Below are 24,911 nucleotides of genomic sequence, written 5' to 3'. Positions count from 1 at the left end.
GTACCTCTTGTTGCTGAAGGTCATCAGATCCAAAGTTTCATGACTAGTGAATAATTTGGTTACTGATTTTGCCTGTTCAGAACAGATGCTGTGTAAAAATTTTAGGATTGAAGAACACAATACAGCATGCAGAAAGGCAGAGGAAAAAAAAATGGACCAATTTAAATTGATAGTTCAACTGTGATTCCATTATTTTGTGTTACTGAACTTGCTTCAAATACAGAGTTATAAGGGATCATTTAGGGCCAGGAGTGTATCTGCAGGTGGTGTAGCAAAACAGGAAATCTATGATGACGGACAGCTGTTTGTCAGGAGCCAAAAGTAACATAAAAGCATGTCAGGTTTTTTTGCCAGTGTCACTCAGTGTCTGGTTTGCAGTAATTTGGCAAGTAGTCTATGGAACACATTAGTTTTAGGTTTTTACAGTGAGGGATAGATAATTGCCACAGTTATTATCCCTGGTGATTAGGGTGAAGCTTTTGTGTATTGTCACACATAGTGTTTTAGTTGAACAAGGAACAATTATTGACCTGTTTACTCAGGATGAAGGGGACCTTAGCTAAGTTACCACATAACTTACAACATATGGAAAAAGAATTACCTTTTAACCTTATAATAATAAATGCTATGTTAAATATCATCAGTAACTTGTGTTCATTTAATGCTGACAGTTGTCGAAACTTGTGCACCTTTCAAATGGAAAGGGAAAGCTCAGTTAGATATTGCTGTAAGAATTTGCTTCAGCAATGATGAGAAGACTTTGGTTTTGGGTTTTTACTACTGTATTTTCTTTCTCTTCATAGCGTATAGCTGGAATAACAGCAATGTTGCAGCAGTCTCTGGAAGGGCTGCTCTTAGAAGGCCTTCAGACTTCAAATGTTGAAATAATACGTCACTGTCTTCGCACTTATGCAACAATAGACAAAACACGAGATGCAGAAGCATTAGTTGGTCAGGTGCTTGTAAAACCTTATATAGATGAGGTAAGACAAAATCAAGAATCTTAAGAAAATGAAGTGGTTTGCAAACATGCTTATTTTTCCTGTTAACCTCCAGCTTTCCTTAACAGCTTCAAAATACCTTTGTGGAGAGAGCAGGAGCGTAATGTCCATTTGTTTGTTGTTGCTATTTAATTTAAAAAAAAAGAATGGATGAATTCTCCAGCTGCCTGTCCCCAATTTCAGGTTATATCCAGTTGGCATTCTTTTTCTCACCTGTATTGTTCTTGGGGCAAAGAATCCAAACTACCAACTTTAAACCAGGCACCTGGCCGGAGTAAAATCCACTTTATTCTGGACCAGAGTATCTGTGGGAACTGTATCACATCTGAGTTTTGCATTTTTCTATGATTGTCTCAGTAGCAGACAAACCCCATCAAAATAATTTACAATAACAAATTGGACTAGTCACAAAGTATTGATTGAATTTTGTGAAGTTAAGGGACTTTCTGCTTATTCTCTTGGCTGTACAACTTGTTCTTCACCTTCTTCAGCATTCTGTATTCTGATAATTTCTTGTGGCCTGAACAGTTGGTTAGCCTACACTGCTTTTCTTTTTTTTTTCTTTTCATTGTGATTGATGACAATGTGATTGCTCCAAAAAAGAAAGCTCAGACAGAAACCAACTACAATAGTGTAACAGTCAGCAAGTCAGTCAGTTGGGTTCAGTTTTTCTGGTATGTCAACACACCTGCAGCTGCCATTAAAAACATTTTTAAGGGCCTACAGTTACATTATGGTAACTCTAGTTTGAAACCATGTTCCTTTGTTAAAATTGTTTGATGATCTACTGTGTTTGAAATTACTTGATAAAATAATTCATGAAGTGATGTTGCTATAATACCAAGGCTTCTCTTCAGCCTTTTCATCAGTGTGTTGGGAATTATGTCCAGGTTGGGTAACAATCCCATATAAATTCAGATAGTGTTTGTTCCCTACTAAGATCTGAGTCAGTGTCCTTTTACAATCTAATTACTAGTACTGACTGCCCTGTTGCAGAAAGTTTCTCGGTCTTTTACTAGATTGTCAGAGTATTTCATAAATGCATTAAATTCACTGTCCTCAAGGAAGAAATTGAACTGGATATGACCTACTCTAGGAGGTCCTGCTCTGGCAGGGGGTTTGGACCAGATGATCTTTCGAGGTATCTTCCAACCCTTAAGATTCTGTGATTCTATGATTAGTGCTTTAAAATTGTTGTCCTACAACTAGCATTATGAATCTTCCAGAAGTATTCATTTTCTTGCTCCTGTAGGGGAGAAAAACTGTGAAGTACAAGAGCTGCCTTGGTGATTGCCAATATGCATTTGCTTGAACTTGTACATGTTAATAGAAAGCAGACTAGATCTTCTCTTCATTGCTTCTGATACAGAAGCCGTCTATATTAGAATCTTTACTGTCAAGATATTCTTTTACTCTCATTATTCTTTAAATTGAGATATTTAAGAATTCACTGTGTTCTGAAAAATATGATATTTGCTTCCTTTGTTTAGTGAATGTCTGCCACAGCGTTCCCAGCTGAGGCAAGTGAAGAGGTAATCTGTATAACTTTTGCTGAAGGAGTTATAAATCAAGGAAAAGAAATTAGCTTTTCTTCACTTAGTAATGTCTTTAGTAGCCAAGAGATCGAATATTTACCTTTCCTTTTCTGTCGTGGTTTAGGTCCATCAGGGAACAAAAGACCGCGATTAGTCTCAGGTATCAAAGATCTGAGGATTGCCAAAGGGCAGGGAGAGCTTATTTGCTGCTTAAGGTCCAGGACAAAACAGACCAGGCTACTCAGCTTGGGGAAGAAAACAGAAAATAATTTAATGCAGCACCAACTAAAGCAAAACCATAAAACCCCAAAACATAACCAAAATAAACCTAAGACCACCAGGCCCTCTTCCCAGGCTCAGAGTCCCGATCCTGGTGTTTTTACCTCCTCCGCCCCCGAACGGCCCAGGGGGGCAGAGAGTGGGTTTTTCAGTCAGTCTATTCCTGATAGCTTCTGCTGTTTATTTCTCCTCAGGGCAGGTGGGCTCTGCACCAGTCCTCCCTGTGAGTCTGTGAGGTACCTCATACACATGGCAGCCCTGCACGGGCTGCTCCGACGTGCATTTGTCCCAAAGGCTGCAGCTCCTCTCTACTTCTTGTGTGGGGCTGCTCTGCAGTGTGCAGGCTCTCCAGCATGGCCTGCGCCATGGCCACCTCCCCACACAGTCTCTCGCCTGTCCAGGTGCACTCACACAGAGCTGCTGGTGGCTCTCAGTCCTGCCATTGCCCTCCATGAGTTGCAGAGGGATCTCTGGTCTGGTACTCCTCCTTCTTTTCTCTTTCTCTGGCTGTGAGGTCCACGTGGTTGCTTCCATCTTGTATCACTCTTACACCTCCTGCCAGCACTTCTGTCCCTAAATAGTGATGGCACAGGTGCCAGATTGGCCCAGCCAGGCCGGAGGTGGGTCTGAACCCAGGAGCTGGGGGAGAGTCCGAGAACTTTTGACCAGGTCTTCACTGCAACCCGCTCCCCCTGTTACCAAGCAAAAGCTGCTCCTTGCTAAAACATGACATTCCCCTATGAAAGCATAGTTTGTCTGATAACAACTGAGCTGAATGTTGTTGTTAGTAGATTGTTCCTTTTCTGCTGCTGGGAAGGAGACATTTAAAATTGTTCTGTTTTTACTTTTGTATGCACACAGATTTAGAAAGCAAGGACAGCTCCTGGCCTTTGGGTGGGAAAGGGAGTCAAATGGTGGTGACCTCTCCCTTAAAGGACTAACTTCCTTTCGGTACCTGCTAATGCTATAGCAATGCTACAGTGGGGCAGAGGTTGTCTTCCACTCTGTTTTCTCCGTATCTATTCTTTCCCCATTTCTGGGGAAGAATGTCAAGAAATATAAGCTATTGTTCTTTTCCCGATTGTCCAACTGCTGTCTGCTTTTTTTATGGCACATTATCCCTTTTCCCTGAATATGAAGATACTGTCCAGACAAGCTGCTTTGCTAGCTGCAAAGGTATGCATAGCATTGTCCCAGAAAATCCTTGGCATACCTACATTTGGGATTAGACCAACAACCTCTAAATTTAGAAGGTATTTCATACTTTATTCTGTGACTATCCCAATATTTGGGGTTACAGGGTTAGGAATTTTGAGCCTTGCATTACAGTATTTTATATTCACTTTTCTGACAGTTACCATTGAACTCTTCCTGGCAGGTGATTGTGGAACAGTACGTTCAGTCTCATCCTCATGGCCTTCAGGCTATGTACAACAAACTGTTGGAGTTTGTTCCTCATCATTGCCGCCTTTTGCGTGAAGTAACAGGGGGAGCTATTTCCAGGTAAATGTCGTGGATTTCTTTCAGTTCCACTAAAGTTACAGTAGGTATCATGTACTTTTGAAATGCTTTGCATAATTAGCTTCCATGCATAAATGTCTTCTCTGTCTTTTCCTGAAGATTCGTAGTCAAGTTTGCTTGCTTTCTCATGTCTGCATTTCTCAAAACAGTGAACAAACTTCCTTGGAGCTGCAGCTCAGACCTTCCAAGGAGGAGAAGAGAATCCTATATTTCAGTTGTAGAGTTGAGTACTGTTTGTAATACAGTGTGTCAGATACATTGGTGTTTTGAGTCTGTGAAATATGTTTCATCCAAGGAGAAGGGCATAATAAAGCTATTAAAAAAGTATAAATTCAAAACTTACGGAGTTGTTAGTGTACCTCAGAGAAGTGGTGATGATCTCCAGAGGTTTGAGTGATTTATTGCGTGTATTGGAACTACAGGTTTAATTGATTTGTGTTTCCACTGTCTTCTCCAAAAGTGCTTAATTCCTTATGCAATTAAATTGCTTGTTTTGAAGCTTAAATAATTCAGGTCTACTGAATTGTATCCATTTATTCATCTGTTTCCTGTCTGGTTAATATAGTAGACTGCTGTAATTAGCAGAACTGTGGATGCAGCCCCAAAGGACTGCAGAATTACTTTTCTAATTAGTCATCCATTGCAGAGCCTTTCATGACTCCTAAGTTTTACTAGCATTTAGATTCTTTTAATCCCTCAGCAAGTTTTAATCTTTCTTCTTAATAATGGAACGTCTACTTTGTTCGGTGAACTAAAGTGGAATGAAATGCTTGTATCTCTTCTGCTCTCAATTTATAAGTTTTCATAATCGAGGTAGCTTTTAATCTTTGCTTCGAAGCATAATATCATGTATAAATACAACTTGGAACAATTATTAAAAAGTTCTGCTTCTTTCCGTTGCATTAGTCAACATTAGTTCTACCTGGTATCTCTGAAGTTTGGAGCTGTTAAAACTTTAAATATGCAAGTAAGACTAGGAGTTCTCAGCTGAAATGGACTTATTTCACAGCACACACTTGCAAAATATGTAACTGATGAAATTAGTTATCCTTGTCTCCAAATAGAAGCCTTGTGTTAAAATATAACCATGGAATAATTGCAATTTTATTTCAGTGAAAAAGCAGATATTGTTCCTGGATATGATTTCCTAGTGAATTCAGTGTGGCCAGAAATAGTACACGGTTTAGAAGAGAAATTACCATCACTGTTTAACCCTGGAAACCCAGATGTGTTTCATGAGGTAACTTTTTTTTTTTCCCATTTATGATTCCTTTGACACTCACAAGAATTGAATGACTCATGTTGTGTAGCTGTTTTTTCTTTTGCCTGCAGCTTTTGTGTAAATACATGACGTTGCATGGCTTGGAAAAGGAGATTGTCTCAAATCACTTGGTTTAATTTTCATAGGAATTAATTCTTCCCTCCAGTGTTTCAGGAAAGCTCCTAGAGAAGTTATTGGAAGCTGTTTGAACAAATGAACTTGGCCTTAGTAATTATTTTAGGAGTAGACATTCTTTCTCACTTGTAAAATGCCAACATGAGTGAAGAAAGGAGTGGATGACTCCGTGGTTGGCCCAAGTCCACAGCTTTTATAAAGTACTGTCATCTTGGTTAAACACCTGGTTTCCAACTTGCTCTGTACTGTAGGAATGTTAAAAAAATGCTTTGTTTCACTTGTTTGTTTTAGACTTTGCTTTCTTTTAGTACTGCAGATTATGTTGTGATCAAAACCACAAAGCAACTAAAGGAAACAAAAACACTTGGAGTGTTTACAACATTAAATATTTTCTCTGGTATGATAACCAATTACGAAGCAAGATTATACAAAAAATTAATTTAGAGTACTTGTCACTCACATGTTTTCATCACCGGCAGTGCTTGCCTGCCTCTAAAAGATGACCTTTAACTAATCATAGAATCACAGAATGGTAAGGGTTGGAAGGGACCTTTAGAGACCATCTAGACCAAGCCCCCTGCAGAAGCAGGTCCACCTACATCAGGTCACACAGGAACACATCCAGGCGGGTCTTGAAGACCTCCAAGGAAGGAGTTGCCACACCCTCCCTGGGCAGCCTGTGCCAGGGCTCCCTCACCTAAACAGTGAAATAGTTTTTTCTATGTTTAAGTGGAACTTTTTGTGTTCCAGCTTCATCCCATTACCCCTTGTCCTGTTGCTAGCATAGAAAAAAGGGGTGTCCCAACCTCCTGACATCCACTATTTAGGTATTTGTAAATATTAATGAGATCCTCCCTCAGTATTCTCTTCTGTAAACAGCCCCAGTTCCCGCAGTGTTTCCTTGTATGAAAGATCTTCCAGTCCCCTGATCATCTTGCTGAGGGTACACTCTATCCTCTCATCCAGGTCACTGATGAAGTTGTTGAACAGATGTTCAATGTTATAACAGATTTCTTGAGGTAGTATGAAGATTAGCTCTGCCTAGTAGTAAGTAGGAGCTTTCTGCATTTCTTCACATGTTGACTGTATTTAACCATGATTGCTGGAATATTTGAATTTGTTTTTTCCCTGCAGCTTAAATTGTATTAATGTGAAACCTTTCATTTTCAAGATGGAGATGGCAGGCAGTGATAAATTGTCTGAAGGCAGAGTAGGCAAATCAGGACAGGTGACTTGGGGAAATGCTAGATTGTCGGTGGAGGTTTATAAGGGAAATTATTCTTCCTGTGTTCGTGCAAAACTGCTGTTACTAAATACCTGTATTTTTCTTAGGAGTTTAAGATCTTTTTCATACAGAAATTGAATCATTGAAGCTAGGCAGGCATGACAGCAAACGTTTGCAGGGCTGGCTCTGAATAAGAAGCCAATGAAATGGATGTTGAAGACAACTGGGGTAATGCTATACAAATGACACTATGGAGTGTTCTCCCTCCCTTTTTAGAATTCTTATTATCCTGTGAAGTTTCAGCCACTCTTCCAGCTTTTACTTAATGCCCTACATACTGCAAATTTCGAGCCTTGCTGGGCTTCTGTAGCCTGTGCTGCTTAGTTTGCATGAGAATGTATTTTATCTTCAGAAGACCTGTGCTTCCATTTTAAATGAATACTTTTTAAATGGCTGATATATTAAGCTGATGTTGACCAACAGGGACATTGTATTTATGTAGCAAAACTCAGCAACAAAATGTAAAAACTCAACACCTCCTCATGACTTTAAAGTGAATCATATAGTAAGTCTGAAGTATTTTCAGACTGCTTTTCACTACTTAAGTGATTCAGAGTCTGAATCATTAATGTATTTTATCTAAAAATCAATAAGAAGTTGAAATGCCAAATGTAAAAAAAGATATTATGTTTATCTAAAGTCTCATAATTCACACTTTATTGAGAGGAGGGGAAAAAACATTTAAAATTGCTTGTACGTTATGTTACTTGGATTATCAGCAACACAGATTTTAGACAATAATTTCTATCTCTGTTTTATACATTGATAGAAATATAGAAAAGTGTTTTTCTGCAGGTTCGTTTGCATATATGTTTAGGTTTAATGCTGAAGAGTTTGAATATGCATTATTCTGTTTTTGCATGTAGAGGAGAGGAATGGAAAAATACTGTTTTAAAGTCCTGTAAAAATTAGACTGGCAGTGGTAAACATGTAAAATAACTGTTTACTTGTGCAGAGATGAGGTCTGTCTATAAAATTGTTTCACATTGTTGTGCCCTTATTTCTGAATCAGACTGGTAGAGTACAAGTATTTAAAAAGGATTATACTTAACATTTATTTCAGATTGTTTAGATTCCTACATTTGAAAACAGCTCCATTTTGTTACACACTTAAACTTTCAAAAAACTTTGTGCAGTCAACAATCCAATCCTAAAAGCTGAAATGGTACCCAATCTTAGAGATAGTTGTCTTGTTGATAACTAAATAAATGTCTGTTGAGTTGTCTTCCAATTTGAAAGTGATTTGTCTTTTTAGAATGTTTGGTTTGTATTCCTGACTGATGTTTAAGGTATCAGAACATTAAAGGTTTGTTTCACAGAGTCACAGAATGGTAGGGGTTGGAAGGGACCTTTAGAGATCATCTAGTCCAACCCCCCTGCAGAAGCAGGTTCACCTAGATCAGGTCACACAGGAACGTGTCCAGGTGGGTCTTGAAAATCCCTTGAGAAGGAGACTCCTCACCCTTCCTGGGCAGCCTGTGCCAGGGCTCCCTCATCCGCACAGTGAAATAATTTTTCCTTATGTTTAAATGGAACTTTTTGTGTTCCAGCTTCTTTCCATTACCCCTTGTCCTGTCACTAGATAAAACAGAAAAAAAGTGCTGTCCCAACAGAAGAAAGTTTGTATTGTTAAAACACTGGGCCTATTATCAAAGGCAGGAGAGTTGAAAGAGCACTAATGTATCATTCATTCTGGTTCTAACTCCCATACTTTTAGTGGTTCCATTGTGTGATAAATACAGACACATGGGGAGAAAAGTAGTTACCTAAAAGCTTTTGTGTGCAATATCCACAATATCATCTTGGCACACTGAAACTGCCATGTCACAAGAAAAATGTGCTGTAATTATACCTTTAACAGCAAGTGATGAATTTACTGAGATAAACAACACAAAAACATGGTCATGGCAATCGGTGTCCTGTGGTCACAGGAGAGTTTCTGAAAGCAGAGACTGTAAGCAGCAGCTCAGGGGCTTCTCCTGAGAATGTTTCATTGCTTCTTAATGACTGCTTCTTAAGAGGCAAAATCACATCACTCAGGTAGTGCTCTGGATTGTGGTAAAAGCCTTGTCTGCTACAGGCCTGCTGCTGCTCTTGCTGCAGTGAGGTCAGAAACACTGAGAGGTTCATTCAAGCCAATTTCATTAATTCAGCTGTGGCTTAATGAGCATGTGTGATAGATATTATGGTGGGTTTTTTTTATTATGGAAAAAACATGCACATAAGCCAAACTGTTTTTCATTGCACAGAGGTAACTGTATTTTGATTTTCTATTGATGTCCATAATACTTGTGTTCTGTTAGCAAGGTCTGTTCTACATGAAATAACATTTTTGTACACTATTTTGCTTTTGTTTTGCACTCAAGTGTTTGGTTCTCTGTTCTGTGTATGATTTATTATTTCATTACTTTCAGGGTATTAATAAGTTCCTGTTGAGAGTAAGCCCACAGCACATTTGAGGATTAATGTAATTTCTCTTTGCTCATGACTTAAAACTATTCATAAACATCCTATTAGAAGTATACACTGGATAAAATTAACTTACCTGAAATTACTTAAACTTCTTCTGTAAATATTTGGTATTTGCAAAACATATTCTTAGGGAAACAGTTGTGGAAATTCCTATAGTCCAGGTCCTGTATAACAGAAAAAATGCCATGCTTTCATTCTCGTGTGGTTACATGTACTTGTGGGCTTTGTTTCTTTTTATTTCTGTATGTTGTATATATCTCCTGTGGCTGACTGTTCCTAGTACTCTGTTCCGTCTCAGTGATTCAGTTCAGAAATCACTTCTGCTTGTACAGGGTACCTGGACAATTTTATGCTTTTTAGAAGTGCCCTAAACCAACTTTTCTTATCAAAGTATAACACCTGCTGGTCAATTGGATTCAGTTTCACTGTGATCCAGGATCTTAACCTTATGTGATTAAGTGATGGGGGCAGTGTCAGCTCATTCTGAACTTTGGGCTTAGCTGTAGCCTGATACAAAGAATTCAGCTGAATGGGTAATGGCCTTCCTTGTTTGCCAGACCCCTGTGGTGATCAGAATGCTCCTTATCTTTCTGCAGAAGTACACTACCAGCATGGATTTCGTACGGAAATTTGAACGCCAGTGTGGGTCCCAGGCCAGCGTGAAACGGTTAAGATCTCATCCCTCCTACCACAGCTTTAACAACAAATGGAATTTGCCTGTATATTTTCAAATAAGGTTAGTATGCATTCTGGGCTTTTTGTTCACTTTTTCAAAAATAGAGTTCAGCCACAGCAAAATGGTCAGATCTCATTGTTCAAAGTTTCACTTGTTGGCAAATCATAGAAGTCAAACTAGGAATTTAATTACCAAGTCAAGTAACTCTTTTTTGTCTTTCAACATTTTAGCAAAATCCCAGCCAGCTACTCTTCAATATGCACTGTGGTGCTGTTGCACTGAATTTGATATGCTGCTCATAAGACTTTCAGCAGGACATCTAGACAAGGCTGGAAATCTTTTTTAAAATTCTTTTTCTCCAGTGTCCCTGGAAATAAGCTGTACATTAAAGGATGCTACTTGTGCAAATCCAGAGGCATGCTTACTATAAGGGAAGAAGTCTTTCTTCTTAAAAATACAGAATTAAAGTACTTGACAACTTTTTGCTTGTCCATTTCTAGCCATGTTTCTCGCATCCTTTTTATCACCTTTTTGTAACATGCTGAGTCTTGCAGTGTTGCGTTCCCAAAGATTCCCCCACTGTTCCCTTTTCCTGAGGAGCTAAGTAATAAGTTTCAGCTTAGTTTTCTAGCAGGTCTGCAGTACCTGTAGTGTTACCTTTTACACATCTCTTGCAGTTAGAGGAGAGCAGAGAGACCAAAGAAGCCCTGTTTTAACTCAAGTAATGCTATAATTTTCATGAATAAAATAGAATGTAAAACCATATTTTTTAGAAAATGTAGTCTACACATCTGATTTTAAGGCTGGATAGCAAGCCCCCAGACAAGAAAGAGAGGAGTTGATGAAGCCTGCTATGACCTTTGTATGTTGTGTGGGATCTCTTGTCCAAAGTCTTCTGAGAGTCTCTTTGAAAAAGAAAAAAAAAAAAAGGTTTTAACCTGAGTCACTTTACTGGCCTTTTTTATTGCATAATTCTGTAATTGCCAATAACAGTACAACTGTTATTGTGTAGCCACATTTGTACATTTTCTTTAATCCAGGATAAATCTACATTGTTGCTGAAAAATTCCATCCAGGATTCTTCTGAGTGTTGGAGTATGGGACTGAGAGCAGGATCTTATTGTTTTGGTGGTTCGTTGTGTTTTGTAAAATGGTAGCCCCAGTCTCTGACATCCTGGTTTGGTTTATTGCTTGCACATCTGTTCCTGCAGTTGTGTAGTGAACTAATAGGAAGATCTGTTACCCTGGGCAAAAAAAGGCTGATGTTCAACTCCAATCAATTTCTTCAAACCACTTAACTGTACAAATATTCATGTTGTCCCAAGGGAAAGGGCAAGAGATCTCACTACAGTAGCAGTGCTGAGTGCACAGACTAAAAGTATCTGTGGAACTGTAGCCATTATGAACCTTTTAACAGATGTATATTGTTAATAGGTCTGTGAGTCTGTCCCTTTGTTTTGAAAGAACAAGTTTTTAAATAAGTGACCTCTTGATCAAACTTTGTACTCATGCTCATAAAATTGAAGTGGAGCTTCAGTGTATTTTTTCTGTTAAAAAATGTTCGTTCTCATTAGGTATTTGGAGCTCTGACTGATCAAAAAACTTTTATAAAGAAAAACAGATATTCTTCCTGTAATCCAAAATTACTGTACATCTAAATAGTGCACCATTTCAATAAATAGTTGGATAACAGCAGCTTTTTATCTTCAGCATAGTCATTATGTATATTAGAGAAACCTTTTCTTTGATGTCTGTTAATATCCTTAAGTGACACAAGATTTTTATTGAAGTATTATCTCATGCTATGGCATTCGTAGTTAAGATTGTTGGATTCTTTTCTTTTTTTCAATTATTGAAATTACTCAGAACAATTGGCTCTCACTAAAGCCTTTACAAATGATCCTTTGAGGAACAGATGGATGTTCCTCAGACTTTTTTTTTTGTAGCAGTGCTGGCACAAACAGCCCCAGTAACTCTTTCCCTCGGCATTTTATGTCAGTACAACTGATTTTGGAATTGTGATGATTTTTTTTCCTATGTAAGAAACACTCAGGAAAAAAAAATGTATAATTGTTAAAAGTCTGATTCCATTCTCTAATCCTTTTCACTGTGAGACTTAGACACTGCTCTGTCTGGAAACGGTGCATAGGCAGAAATGAGGTTTTGAAGCAATTTCGCAGAATCACAGAATGGTAGGGGTTGGGAGGGACCTTTAGAGATCATCTAGTCCAACCCCCCTGCAGAAGCAGGTCCACCTAGACCAGGTTACATAAAAATGTGTCCAGGTGGGTCTTGAAGACCTCCAAGGAAGGAGACTCCACAGCCTCCCTGGGCAGCCTGTGCCAGGGCTTCCTCACCTCAACAGTGAAATAGTTTTTTATTATGTATAAGTGTAACTTTTTGTGTTCCAGCTTCATCCCATTACCCCTTGTCCTGTTGCTAAGTACAATAGAAAAAAGGGATGTCCCAACCTCCTGACACCCACCATTTAGATATATCTCTAGTTGCTTAAAATGCATATCTAGTCCATTAGGAGCTTGAATGAGAAAAGCTAGGTGGGCAGGCCTCTGTTCTAACCTGGAAATTATAGTTAAAAGGCTTTAAGAGGAGCCCTACAGGTTCATAGTAAGTGGTAGAACAGCTTGTGGAGTTACCATGATGCACATAAAAGCAAGAAAGAGGAAACCAAGGACAATAGAACTTTCTGTAGAGGAGCTTAAAATAATAGCTTTGTTTCAGCATTTAAAGGGAAAACCTGGTTAAAGAAGAATTTTCTGCAGTTCTTTCTGGACAGTTTTTAGGTGAAGGAAATGCTGTGCTTATCTGGCATGCTTTCAATGCAGAAAAATCTCAGAGGTTTTGGTATTCACTTTTCTGTTATACCGAAAAAAACTGAGAAGGTAGGATTCTGTTTTTACTTTTATGAAGGTGATTTTTTTTTTCTTTTTTAAAAAGGAGGTCAAAGTTTCCTGTGAGGAACTATTGATTTTTATCAGGTACAGAACTGTTTGCAGAACCTTATGCCACTGTTCATTAACAAACATGTAGAAGCTGAAGCCTCTAGTGTCATGTGATGTATCTGAAGGTCATCTGAAGAAAATAGGAGACAATGTGTTCACCTTCAGGTTGGATAGAGTAACAAAACAAAAAAACTGCCCTTCTGAAAAAGACTGAAGACTTGACACTTGACAACTGCAACTTTAATCATTTCCCAAAATACACACCAGTAAAATGTTCTTTTTCAAGTGTTTGAATGTTGATCTGGTTTATATCCAAGTTTATGTTGGGCAAAAACATGTGACATCTGTGTGTGTGCACTGAGAGCAGGTTGAAATAATATTGTAATAAACATTTTTAGACATCAGTTTAAGCAATTGTTGAATTACAACATTCAAAACTTTTCTATCTTGCAGATTCAGAGAAATAGCAGGGGCCTTAGAAGAAGCACTTTCAGATACACTAGAGGAAGCACCAGGTAAATTTTTATTACAAAAAGCAATTTCAGAGGAATCAGTGGTAAAAGTGCCAGTGTTTATTATGTGTCTGTTGAGTATTTAGTAACATGCATCCCACTGGTTCACATGAGCTTCCTGGTTTTTTAATTAACTGATTAAACAGCATGATATATTTTTATGGAGCAGGAAATACGAGAATGCTGTTCAGTGATCACTTCATTTATTAAAACCACTCATTTTGGCAGCACCCATTAATGTACTAGTGGAACTGTCCTCTCAGTGCAAGAAGGCATTTGGTATCCTCCAAGTGGCAACCAAAAGGCTTTGCTGTGTTACTGGGGCATATGTTTCTTAATTGTTGTAGGGCTGTGTAGAGGTGAAAATTGCTGTCTGTTGGCAGCATCGAAGCTTGCTATGGTTTATAGTGTTCTTCAAAAATGAGGAGGTATGCAAAGGAAGGATCAGAGTGGAAGGAAAAACTAGTATATTCATTAGAATTACATTGTAATCAGAAATACTTAGTTCAGTTAATAGAGTAAATACTTATGAAGAAGGGACTGAAGAGCCACATAAATGTGTGTATTTGATTGTGTGTATATAGATAGATAGATATGCACACACACACACTCGCTCCCTGAAGAGAGAAGAAGAAAAAAAATCCTAGTGGTGACAGAATACATAAGTCCTACCACTTCAGGGTATTTGCCTGGAACTTACTCTCTAATTATATGCTGTAAAATATTAGTGCCTGTACTGCTTAAAAATATTTGGTTTAAGTATGGATGTTTAAATAAATATTTCTAGCATAAATGTCAGATGTAATTGTGACAGGAGCAGTAGTTTACGGCTAAAAGGAGTATCACTCATTATGGCTGACAAGCACGTCTAATATAACTTCTTCATAAGACAAGTATGTCTAATATCACTTCTTCATAAGACAGCCAAAGATTATCCTGGCAACATTATCTTCTGAAGTGGATTGGTTGGCCAAGCTGTATCCTGCCTTTGTTGCAGGAAAATTCTCATTTGTTGCTTTTGCCCACAAAGCTACAACAAGGCTTAGCTGAATTTGAAATTTAAAGCAACAAGGAGCTTATATTTTAAGAGTTTGTTTCAGACAGTGCTTAATAAATTCTGTTTCTTATCTTTGTGATTGTGTCTCTTTGGAAGACCTTTTTTTTGAGTACTTTAAAAATCTTAGGTAGTGCAATTAGCTGATGATATTTCATCTTTTAAAATGTGCTCAGGATCTTTACCCTTGATTATTTCTAGCTGGCAGCTCATACTCTCTTTTGGCCACTCACATGGTCTGGATGAGTCTTCTGAAGTGCTGGTCGGATCAATTGTTTTTACCATTATTAGCACACCGTTTGTGGAAACTTAGTCTGCAGATTTTGGCACGCTACTCTGTGTTCATTGGTGAGGTAAGAGAACAGCATGCGTACAGTTTTGGTGATTGAGGATGCCCATTAATGAGAGACTAATTGAAACAACATATGTGACCTCTTTTTAAGCACTTTTTTTCCCTGAACGTAACGTTCTTTAACAAGAACACTTTCAACCAGTTCATGAGTTTGTTTTATAAAAAGGATCACTGAAAAATATGTTATTAACCACAAATATCAGTGCTGCTGCAGTATTTCTGGCCAGTGGTTGCCAAGGCTGTACTTCCATTTATGCTTAAGGCTGCCTCTGCCACTGAAAGAAGTAGCTACAATCTTTTGGATTTGTTCTGTTTGTGTGTTTACTTTTTGATACAGCAAATGAGGTTGTGAAATTGAGCCAGGTAAAAACTTACCCTGCTAAGGAAAAGGGATAAGTTAAGCTGGATCAACTACTCAGTGCTGAGACTGTAAAATTGAAGGTTTCATGAGCAAGTGGCTCAACATCTGTGGTTCCCTGCCTCTGAGCTGGAGAGGTTGTGCATTGCTCTTCTGCTCAGTAATTTTTACCTGTGTGATGTTCAAATGTGAGACTGGACTGCCCTCTCTCTACTATAGCAACAAATTTGTTCCAAGTTATCCAAGTCCTTAGTGCACCAAACCCTCTTTTTAAAATGGCTTTTTAAATGTAATTTGAGAATGCTAATATCCCGTGTAAGTGTGTCATTCCAGTGCTGAGAACTTACAAATCCTTTGGTTACTGTTGCTGTTTGTCCAAATTTAACAGCCATCACTGTTGCTAGGGTTCACAACTCAGTTTATGTTTCAGGTACCTGTAAGGCCCATTTCCAGTGAGAATACAAAGGAAAGCAAAAAATCTGTGCCAGTTGGTAGAAAGGAATCTTCTGTGAGCCTCAACCCTAGTGAGGACCAAGGGAATGGATCTTCCCCAGAAAGTCAGCCATTGCCATCGGTATCTAGTACTCAGTTGGTGTATGTTGCTGCAGATCTGGACAAGCTCCAGGACCAGGTTTGTGCTTGTGACTTTTTACTTACAAAAGTAAAAAGTGCCAATATTGTTTGATGTCTTGTTAAGGTCATGAAATTGCTTAAAATAATGTACCACAAAGCTATTTTTGTATCTTGTATGCTAAAACTGGGGTAGTTTGATATAGAAGATATCAGCTGAAATAGATCTTCTACTCTGTGCATATTTGGAATGGCAGATTACAGAGAAACCACTTCAGGTGTTTAAACTCCTACCAGTAGCTGCTGAACTTAGCCCCTAAAATAGTAAGTTTCTTCTCATTTTTGGTGCAAAGCACCACTATACCCAGAGTCTTGTCTTAGCTAGCAAAATCTCTTGCAGCTTGGAGTGTGGCGCAATATGCAGCTTTAATATTACGTTCCCTTTTAAATGCTTATTGGTTTTAGTCTTTGAGGTTTAAAAAGGTTTTGTCATCATGATTATACTTAACCTAATGATCCAGAATCTTGAAAAGAGATGTGTGGTGTTAATTTTCTTCCAGTACAGATGACCTCTTTGTATTTTTGGTCAATAAGGCTGACATTTCTGTAATTCTAGAAATTGTAAGTTTCATCTGGTTTTATAATACATTGTTAACTCTAAATTATTTCCTCTAAGGACAACGGTAAGTTAGGGAATTTAGTGCATAGGCCTTAGTTCCCCTAAATATTGTATTCTTCTAGTACCAGTTTCCTATAAATGCAGTTAAAATATAGAAAAGAGGTTGTGAGGGTGTCTTTTGGTGCACTGGAAATGTACAGAATATAGGAAAAGTAATTAAAATGTGTTTATAACATGGCTATCTCTTATGTGTTTTTTTCTTCAGATTCCTGACATCTTAGAAATGATTAAACCAAAACTTGAAATGATTGGTTTCAAGAATCTGTCTTGCATTGCAGGTAAAGCTGAGAGGCTGAATTCGGTCCTTCCCTAAATCTGCACTGCCAATGAATCAAAATCAACTTTTACACACTGTTACATCATTTACAATACAAAATCTGAAAATATTACTGCTTTTATTACTTAAGGAAACTTGCTTTAGGTTTAAATTTTTAAGTGGAAACTGTCTTGATCAGACATATTGAGTCTGGAAAACATTTGGTTAAACTTGAATGAGTCTGAAGCGCATTAGGTGTTTGTGGGGCTTTTTTTTTAAAGTAACATGTCATTTGTCCAGTAATTAGGATACTTCTTCAAGAAACATAGGATCTTAGACTAGAAGATTCATATCATATCGTTAAACCCCTACTTGTAAAGGAAATGGGGAAGAAGTAAAGGAGGCTTTCCATTATCCACTTGGAATGAAAGTATTTCTCTCGGAAGATTTTTTTTTTCCTCTCTGTCTTGATGAATCGTGAAAGAAGGAGATTTAGCAAAAGTTTCATAAATACCTTAACTTCAGAGGACTGAAACAATTAAGTCTTTCAGCCTCATTTTTCTCTGCATGGGGTTGTTTTAATCTGATAATTTTTTATGTGCAACATGGAGTTTGATTTTTAATACAGTAATTAAAGCCAGGCATGTAGCTGTGTGAGTGAACTGCACTGTGAATTCCACTTAAGTCTCTAAATTGAGACTTGGTTGATGTCCAAGTCCATACGAGGGGAAAAAGCTTGTGTGCATCCCACACTGAATAGATGGACTGTTGGCAGTCACAGCTTTGAGTTGAGCTTGTTCCGGGGAATTTAGGTACTGTGAGAGAGAATTGCACAGCCATGGTTTCCTTGGTAGGTTGCAGCTTTTTGATTCAAGCCCCATGCTATGTTGCTAATACTGAAAAAACTGTGAACCTAGAGAATGTTACTTTACCCCTTTTTTTCTTTCTTTCATCTGTTTTTCTGGCTGAGGAACGGTTGATACAACCGATGATGTTGTATTAATGTCTGGTCTATGTTTGTTTAGTAAGCATCCTGTATTTGACACCAGCAGCCATCTAGAAAAGTGAATGAGATTGGGATGATGCGAGCGTTCACATAATTTATGTTATGATTGGGCAGGGTAGCTCAGTTTAAACTTCAGCATTTTTACCTTGACAGGAGCCTTGGAAGATTCAAAGACTTCTTTAGCAGCCTGTGTGCCTACCTTGAATAACAGGATTATCCAGGATCTGAGTGAGTCCTCCTTCACTTACCTGAAGAGTGCACTGGAAGTTCCAAGGCTATATAGGAGAACCAATAAGGTCAGTGCTGACTGCAGATCTCAGAGAGGCCTATGCTAAGAATATTAACCAGGCAGTGCATTTATGAGTTCTTCAGACACTTCCATATCTTTTGATAGTCTAGAGCCCTGTTAAATACATTGAGATAATTTAGGGATTTACTGTTTACCTCACTGCAAAGGGGGGAAAAATGATATTTTCAAAATTTTAGGTCGGGTAACAATGATGAGAACACAGGCCATAGACACAGGGAAGGGCAAGGAGTAGAACTATTGATGTGCAAAAGAAAAAGGGTTAATGAGAAAGGATAAATGTGTTTCCCTCATGTTGCAGCATATACTATAAGATGCAGTGCTGCTGAGGGCCAGGGTTCTTTGGGGAGGACTGCTATGCATCATTCAGGCAACAGAGAAAAATTTGTGTAACAGAAACCACAGACAAAGATACAGGACAACAAGCTCCAAAATGAAGACACAGGACATTGCTACCTTCGTGTCAGTCAAGTTGCTTAGTTTGAGCGGTGTACTCCATGAGCATGACTGCTTTGCTCTCTTGGCCATTAGCCTAGCTGGCTTTATGTGGTGTGAAGCCTGAACTGGTAAACAAGAGAGAGATGACTTGGATAGAGAAGGTACAATATTACAGACACGCTAAGTTCTGTCAATTTTTTTTTTTTCTGTTGTAATATTTTCATTTTTGGCAGAATTCAGAATTTGGCCTGAGAATAGTCTGTGCAGGAATCAGAAGTGCAAAAACTCTTTTGATGGCCGAGTTCTAAGATTGGAACTTGTAAGAGGTTAATGAGGTATTTGAGATGTCAGAGACTTTATGTACCTTGGATATGTTCAGTTGCCTGTGAGATTCACCCAAGCTATGTGTGGATCATCCCTGGAAAGATGAAGCATTCTGTAACCAAAACTAGCTGAGAAGAAGGTAGTGACAGAGTATTAGTTATCCGAAAAGTATTCTTCGGGAAAATATAGTGAGGGAACAGGATGGTATAAGAACAGAAGGAACAGTGTCTTTAATGAAGTGTAGAATGAAGTAGTAGCTATTTTTACAAAGATATAATAATCTTTTGTGAAATCAGCATGAGCAGAAAGTGCACTGATAGTAGGAATGTCTGGCTGGCACATGAATCTCTCAAAGCTTTGGTCATTTTTAACCTTGTTTTATATTATATCACATTGTATTACACTAGTGAATGATGTTGTTTCCCTGTCATCTACCAGGAGGTGCCAACTAAAGCTTCACCTTATATTGACAGTGCTCTTAAACCCTTCTATCGACTGCAGAATGAATACAGGAATACATTGAAGCAGCCCATGATCCATCAATGGTTGGAAGGTGCCCTCTCTGAAAGCACACAGAAGTAAGAGAACCATATAAGACTTTTTTTTTTGCATTAATTAAAAACTCCAGTGTCTATTGAATGGGCAAAAGGAAAAAACAAAACACTATAAATTAACACAGCTGTGTAGAAAACAATAAAATAGCCCTCTTTTGGCAGGGTATATTTCTTCAAATTTATTAGTTTTATCCATTTTTATTATTATTATCATGAATTAATTAATAAACTTTGTTTATTTATTTATTAGTGAATTAAGAATTTGCATTTGGTTTCAGAGTTGTCCTAAGATCTGAACTTCATGTTATTTTTCAGTGAAAAATGGTCACATTTTCAAGTAACTTGTGTTCTACTTTCCTTTGACTTTTTTAATGCACATAATGACTGTCCAATAATTATAGTCATCATTATTGGATTTTTTAAACTGCTGAAGAACTAACTGTTCACAGTTTAATAAGGCAGTCATAAACCAGTACTTTCTTTAGTATATCTTCTGTTTAAACTGTAGTCAGATCATGAGTTCTTTTCTGCCCCTTCTCCTTGTCTCTTCCTTCTCCACTTCTGGCACCTCTCAGGCAGTTGTTAATGCCCAATGTGTCTGCAGTGCTTTGCACTATTCTCTTTTTTTAATTATTATTAAGAATAAACTTCAAATCAAAGACAGTTTTGACACTCAAATATTCACCACTCTCCCTAAATTTTTTCTTAAGTATTTTGGACAGGATTAAGCACAGATTTTTCTGCATTCCACTGGTCACTTCCATTTTGCTCAAAACCTGCTTTTCCAAGCTTGGTGTCTCTTCTCTTAACAGTTGTTATCCATAAAAAGAAGCTTACTCTTAATCCACAGCAGTAATATTTGTTTAAGTAATATTGCTAAAGGACTCTAAACATTTCTGGAATGTCAAATCACATGTTTGTAGAGCTAAAAGAACTTAGAGTGAATTCTTATCTGTCTATTTGTGTATCTACCTCTCCATGTCTAGTAAGCCTTACCTTTAAAGCTTCAGTAAATCTGGTGACATCACACAAAGTAAGTTGCTGTCCTATGTTTCCTTGGACCCAGCCAGAGTTGTTTCTTGCTTTCTGTGTTAGCATTACCAAAACTGACTTAAGTGCTAGGTTAAACACAGTGGTAGTGGTTAAACATGAGTAAGATTGGTAGATTCATTTGTTAATTCCTTAGAATTTTCTGTTTAATTATCTTGTCATGATTTGTTTTTCTCAGTTTGTTTTAAAATGTCTTGTCCTCACTGAAAGAGACAAAGGAACTGAATTTCTTAAATAGAGAAGTATTGTATTTTCTTCATTGAGAATGCAGATTTCCTTCTGTGACAATATCTTCATGCATTCAATTGAGACAAACAGAAAAGAGTATAAAATGATTTAAAATTACTGGAGGCTAAACTTGCTTGAATGGCAGAAGAACTTCAAAAAGTAGGAAGTCTTCAGAAGTGAGTGTATCTAGGAAATACCAAGATACAAAAAAGAGAGCACAGTTGGCTTGTATTGTTTTACTTTTCGTAGAGTGATATCTTGAAACAGTTTCCATGGCACTGGCAAGCACTTTCTTCTTTAGCCACTAATTATCCTTCAAAAAGCTTGCCTGCTTTCTGTTGCCTACCACCATAAAAATAATCATTGAAAATATTCTTTCAACTTCCTTAATTCTTAAAGTAGTAGTTTGATCTTCGTTATAGAGAGGCTCTTTGACAGTCACAAACTTGTGTAAATTGTAGATCATAGCTCAATCTGGTCACTCGTTTTATGGATTCTCTAGTTTCCCACTGTTGCTCTCAGCTGGTCTTAACAACTCTCTCTCCTAGGCATGTGTTAGTTAATTTACATGCTAATTATGCCTTTCCCATGTAGGCATGGGATTTCCTTCCATAAAGCTGTTTGAATTTTTGGTGATTAGTTGATTTGATTACCTTTACTTGCTTTATTGTGGATCCCAGTATATTGGAAGTAGTGTTTTATTCCAACTATATGATTTCTATTTTGGCATTTGTGTCCTGACTTTCCCTTCCAGCTTCCCAAGAATCCTGTTTAAATTAGTTTCTTCATTTTAGAAATAGGCATTTCTGACTGGTCTGCACTTGCATGCTCTCATATACATGTACACTTCCAGAACTTGTCTAAAACTGTATTTTTTCTGTCTGTCAGGCTGTTATTCTTGTCCTGTTTGTGAAAAGAATTCTACTTAGTGCTCTATTGATTATAAGTAGAGACTGACTCAAACTGTTTGAAATGCAGCAATCACATTCTTTCATCTCTATTCAGTTCAAAAATCTTGAGCAGGTCCAAAATATTGTCATGAGAAGGAAGCTTCAACACTAAATAGTAAACTTCAGATTGACGTCTAGAACTAACATTGGAAATACTGATTGATAATGATGGAAACATAGGTAGATTCCTCACAAGGAAAACCAGTCCTTGTAGTGTTGTTCAGCATTTTCCTCAGGGCCATTGATGTACTAATGTGTATGAGATAGGCCTTTCTCTCAAAATGTCTTATTTTTTCCTTTCTCATTAACTATTAACTATTTCTGTGATTTAGGTATTATGAAACTGTATCTGATGTGCTAAGTTCTGTTAAGAAAATGGAAGAGAGCCTAAAAAGGTTGAAGCAAGCCAGAAGAACTGCAAATTCAAACCCTGTTGGTACAAACGGCGGGGGCATGAGTGATGACAACAAAATCCGACTGCAGCTGGCCCTAGATGTTGAGTATTTTGGAGAACAGGTGAGTTCTGAGAAACAAGATTCTTAGCTATTGTTACTGGTTTTGAAAGGGAGTGAGATAGAGGAGGAAGGGGAAGCTAGCCTTAGTGTTTCGGTCTTGAAAGTTTTGTGGATGTGGTTTTGATTTGGGAGGTTTTTGCCTTGTTTTTTCACACCTGCATAACGGAGATGCCAGGAGACCTGGGTGACCATAGATACCACTTGAGCAATACATGCTTTTCTGTCCTTTCAAACACAAATGCAAAGCTTGTACTGCTTGCTAGTCAGAATTCAAGTACTGCTTAGTAGCACAAAGAGCAAACACTCTGGACAGATCAGAGAGCAGGGACATTCCTTAACTCTGATGGAAACATCTTTTATATCCCTGCTTTTGTTTGCCATCTCTCTGGATATTTCCAACCTTGACTTACAGTATAGTCAAGGATCTGTTCCCAAGAGCTTTTAAGAGCCTTATTCATTGTGCTGCATAACTGCAAATTCCTTTCAGTGTTAAATATGAAACTTTAAGTAACAAAACAAATAAAAGAAGAAAATATTCCAGGAAACAGATGCAGTAGCTACATCAAGTTGTGTATACATAATGTTTTGTACTCATATATTTCTGAAAATTATAAATAGAAATGAACAAACTTCCAAGTGCAAAGCCATATCATTGGTTGCAAAGCAGTTGTCACCATTCTTGTTTGTGAGCAGATGCTGTTGTTGCATTATAACAGGTAGATAAAGTCTCATAATCTGAGACTTATCACAAAGGACAAGGATTTGGGTGGAAATATGAAAATGTTACAATAACAAGAACTATTATTTGGGAGTTTTTGGCTAGGGTTGAGCTTGCTTTCTTACTATGTGCACTAACACACTGCAATGTGAATTTAAGCTGAGCTTTGAACAGCTATTAATAATCATTAGGAGCTGTTTCAGTACATGTGAACATGACAGAGTTCCAGCAGCGAACACCTTTTCAGAATCATTTTGTTACGGTTTTATTTGGATCCAGACTTTTCTTTTTCAGTGCACTCCTAGTTTTCTCATGGCCATATTTTTCTAATTGTCCCAGCAAATAGATTTCCTGGGTAAGAAATGACTCGTAGCAACCTTTCTATTTGTAGAGTTGTTTTCATCCCCCAAGAAGCTCGAGGTTAGCACCGTGGGCTCTTGCAGCCTATTGAAATGCTTTCATCTTCGTGCTTTTGGCTGTTCTTGGATGTATTCGTGTTTATCTTTAAAGCTTTGCCCAGAAACCTCATTTGGGGTTTGAAAAAAAATTCATTTGAAATCGATGCATTAAAAACAAACTTACAGCCAAGTTTCTCTTTTTGACTGTTTCATGGGAAATCTTCCAGCTGGCTTTAGTTACAAGTTGCCTAGAAGATGGTTAAATATTTCCCTGCAAAACATTAACTGGGAAGACTTAACCAAGCAAAGTTGGATACAACTTTTTCTTACAGAGTTCAGTATATGCAGTTGTTTTTTGCTGCACGTTGAAGCAGGACAAAACATACATTTTGCTAAATATTTTAAGTAGGGAGTTTTTGATGTTTTCAAGAAGATGAATGTTTCCTCTTTGTCTTTTTAGATACGAAAGATGGGACTGGACACAAGCAGCATAAAAAGCTTTTCAGCACTTACAGAGCTGGTTCAAACTGCCAAGAATCAGGCGACAGCAGAACAATCCTAGATATTTTTGTAAGCCTGTAATTGAAGATAAACAATGTCTCTAAAAGAAAGAAAGAGACTTTAACTCTTCCTAATTTTACCAAATAAGTAGCAATGAAGTGCTTCCTCATGTATCTCAAGCAACAAATCTGCGCATCTTTTGTCAGGATAGACTTGTTTCACCAAAAAGACTGAGAATTTACCATAGTTTTCCATTATATGGAAAGCAATCAAAAGGTCTAAACTTTCTACTGGAGACTAAAAGTGAAAGAAAATGGTTTTTTAATTTTTGTTGTACATGGTAAAATGTAGAAATACAATGAAAATAATATGTAATAAATTGTCTTCCTAACTTTTGATGTCCTGTATGTTTTTCAATCAAATGTATTCATTGACGTCTGTCAAAAACTTTCAAAGGGATCTGATTCCAGCTCTTCTGGAATAAGAAAGTGCTCACAGGAAGAGGAATCTCTTATTTCTTGTTACTGCTACTGCACTTACCTGCTTTGCCTCACCATGGGATATGGTTAGCTCTTTTTTGGGTATTGAGTATTTTCATTTTATGGATTTGTTTTTTTTCACGGACCTTGTTGGTGAGAAGTGCTGCATAAAAAATCTCTTAAAAGTACTTGACATTTAAAAAATAGCTTCTAATATCAGTATCTCATATATTGGCTGTTACATTCAGGCTATCTATTTTTCTTTGAACCAAAATCTAATTCACTAAGCTAGAATTTATTCCAAATTGGCATATTACTGATTTGTATTATTTTGTGTATTAGAATTGAGGGGAAAATTTTGCCTGAATATGTGTAGAATTCTTGTAACTCCAAACTTGGTTACTTCAGTTCAAGCTGCATCTCTATATAGTAGGAAATTTGAAAGTGCTATTAGAGTTTTAAATGGTAGAAAGATTAACAGAGAACTCCCTTGAACCTAGAGTGATGTGCCTATTGGCTCTTTTATGTTCAAGGGAC

General features: G+C 37.6%; 1 protein-coding gene across 3 annotated transcripts in view; it reads left to right on the top strand.

Moving 5' to 3' along the window:
* The window catches only part of COG2 (component of oligomeric golgi complex 2), a 30,090-nt gene extending 5,804 nt beyond the window's left edge, over positions 1-24,286 (top strand). For 2 of the 3 annotated variants that reach the window (XM_061990948.1, XM_010197911.2), the window contains 12 exons: positions 804-983; positions 4,194-4,318; positions 5,450-5,576; positions 10,086-10,225; positions 13,579-13,640; positions 14,893-15,044; positions 15,832-16,032; positions 16,856-16,928; positions 18,066-18,208; positions 19,420-19,559; positions 22,096-22,279; positions 23,855-24,286. In XM_061990948.1, the coding sequence (XP_061846932.1) occupies positions 804-983; positions 4,194-4,318; positions 5,450-5,576; positions 10,086-10,225; positions 13,579-13,640; positions 14,893-15,044; positions 15,832-16,032; positions 16,856-16,928; positions 18,066-18,208; positions 19,420-19,559; positions 22,096-22,279; positions 23,855-23,956 (1,629 nt within the window). In that variant the 3' untranslated portion in view covers positions 23,957-24,286. Of the gene's footprint in view, positions 1-803; positions 984-4,193; positions 4,319-5,449; positions 5,577-10,085; positions 10,226-13,578; positions 13,641-14,892; positions 15,045-15,831; positions 16,033-16,855; positions 16,929-18,065; positions 18,209-19,419; positions 19,560-22,095; positions 22,280-23,854 lie in introns of those variants that run through there. The other variant, XM_061990949.1, reaches the window with a different exon arrangement.
* Positions 24,287-24,911: the final 625 nt, after the last annotated feature.

The sequence above is a fragment of the Colius striatus genome, chromosome 2 (assembly GCF_028858725.1).
Source record: "Colius striatus isolate bColStr4 chromosome 2, bColStr4.1.hap1, whole genome shotgun sequence".
Taxonomy (NCBI): Eukaryota; Metazoa; Chordata; class Aves; order Coliiformes; family Coliidae; genus Colius; species Colius striatus.
This window is presented reverse-complemented; position numbering and strand designations above follow the sequence as displayed.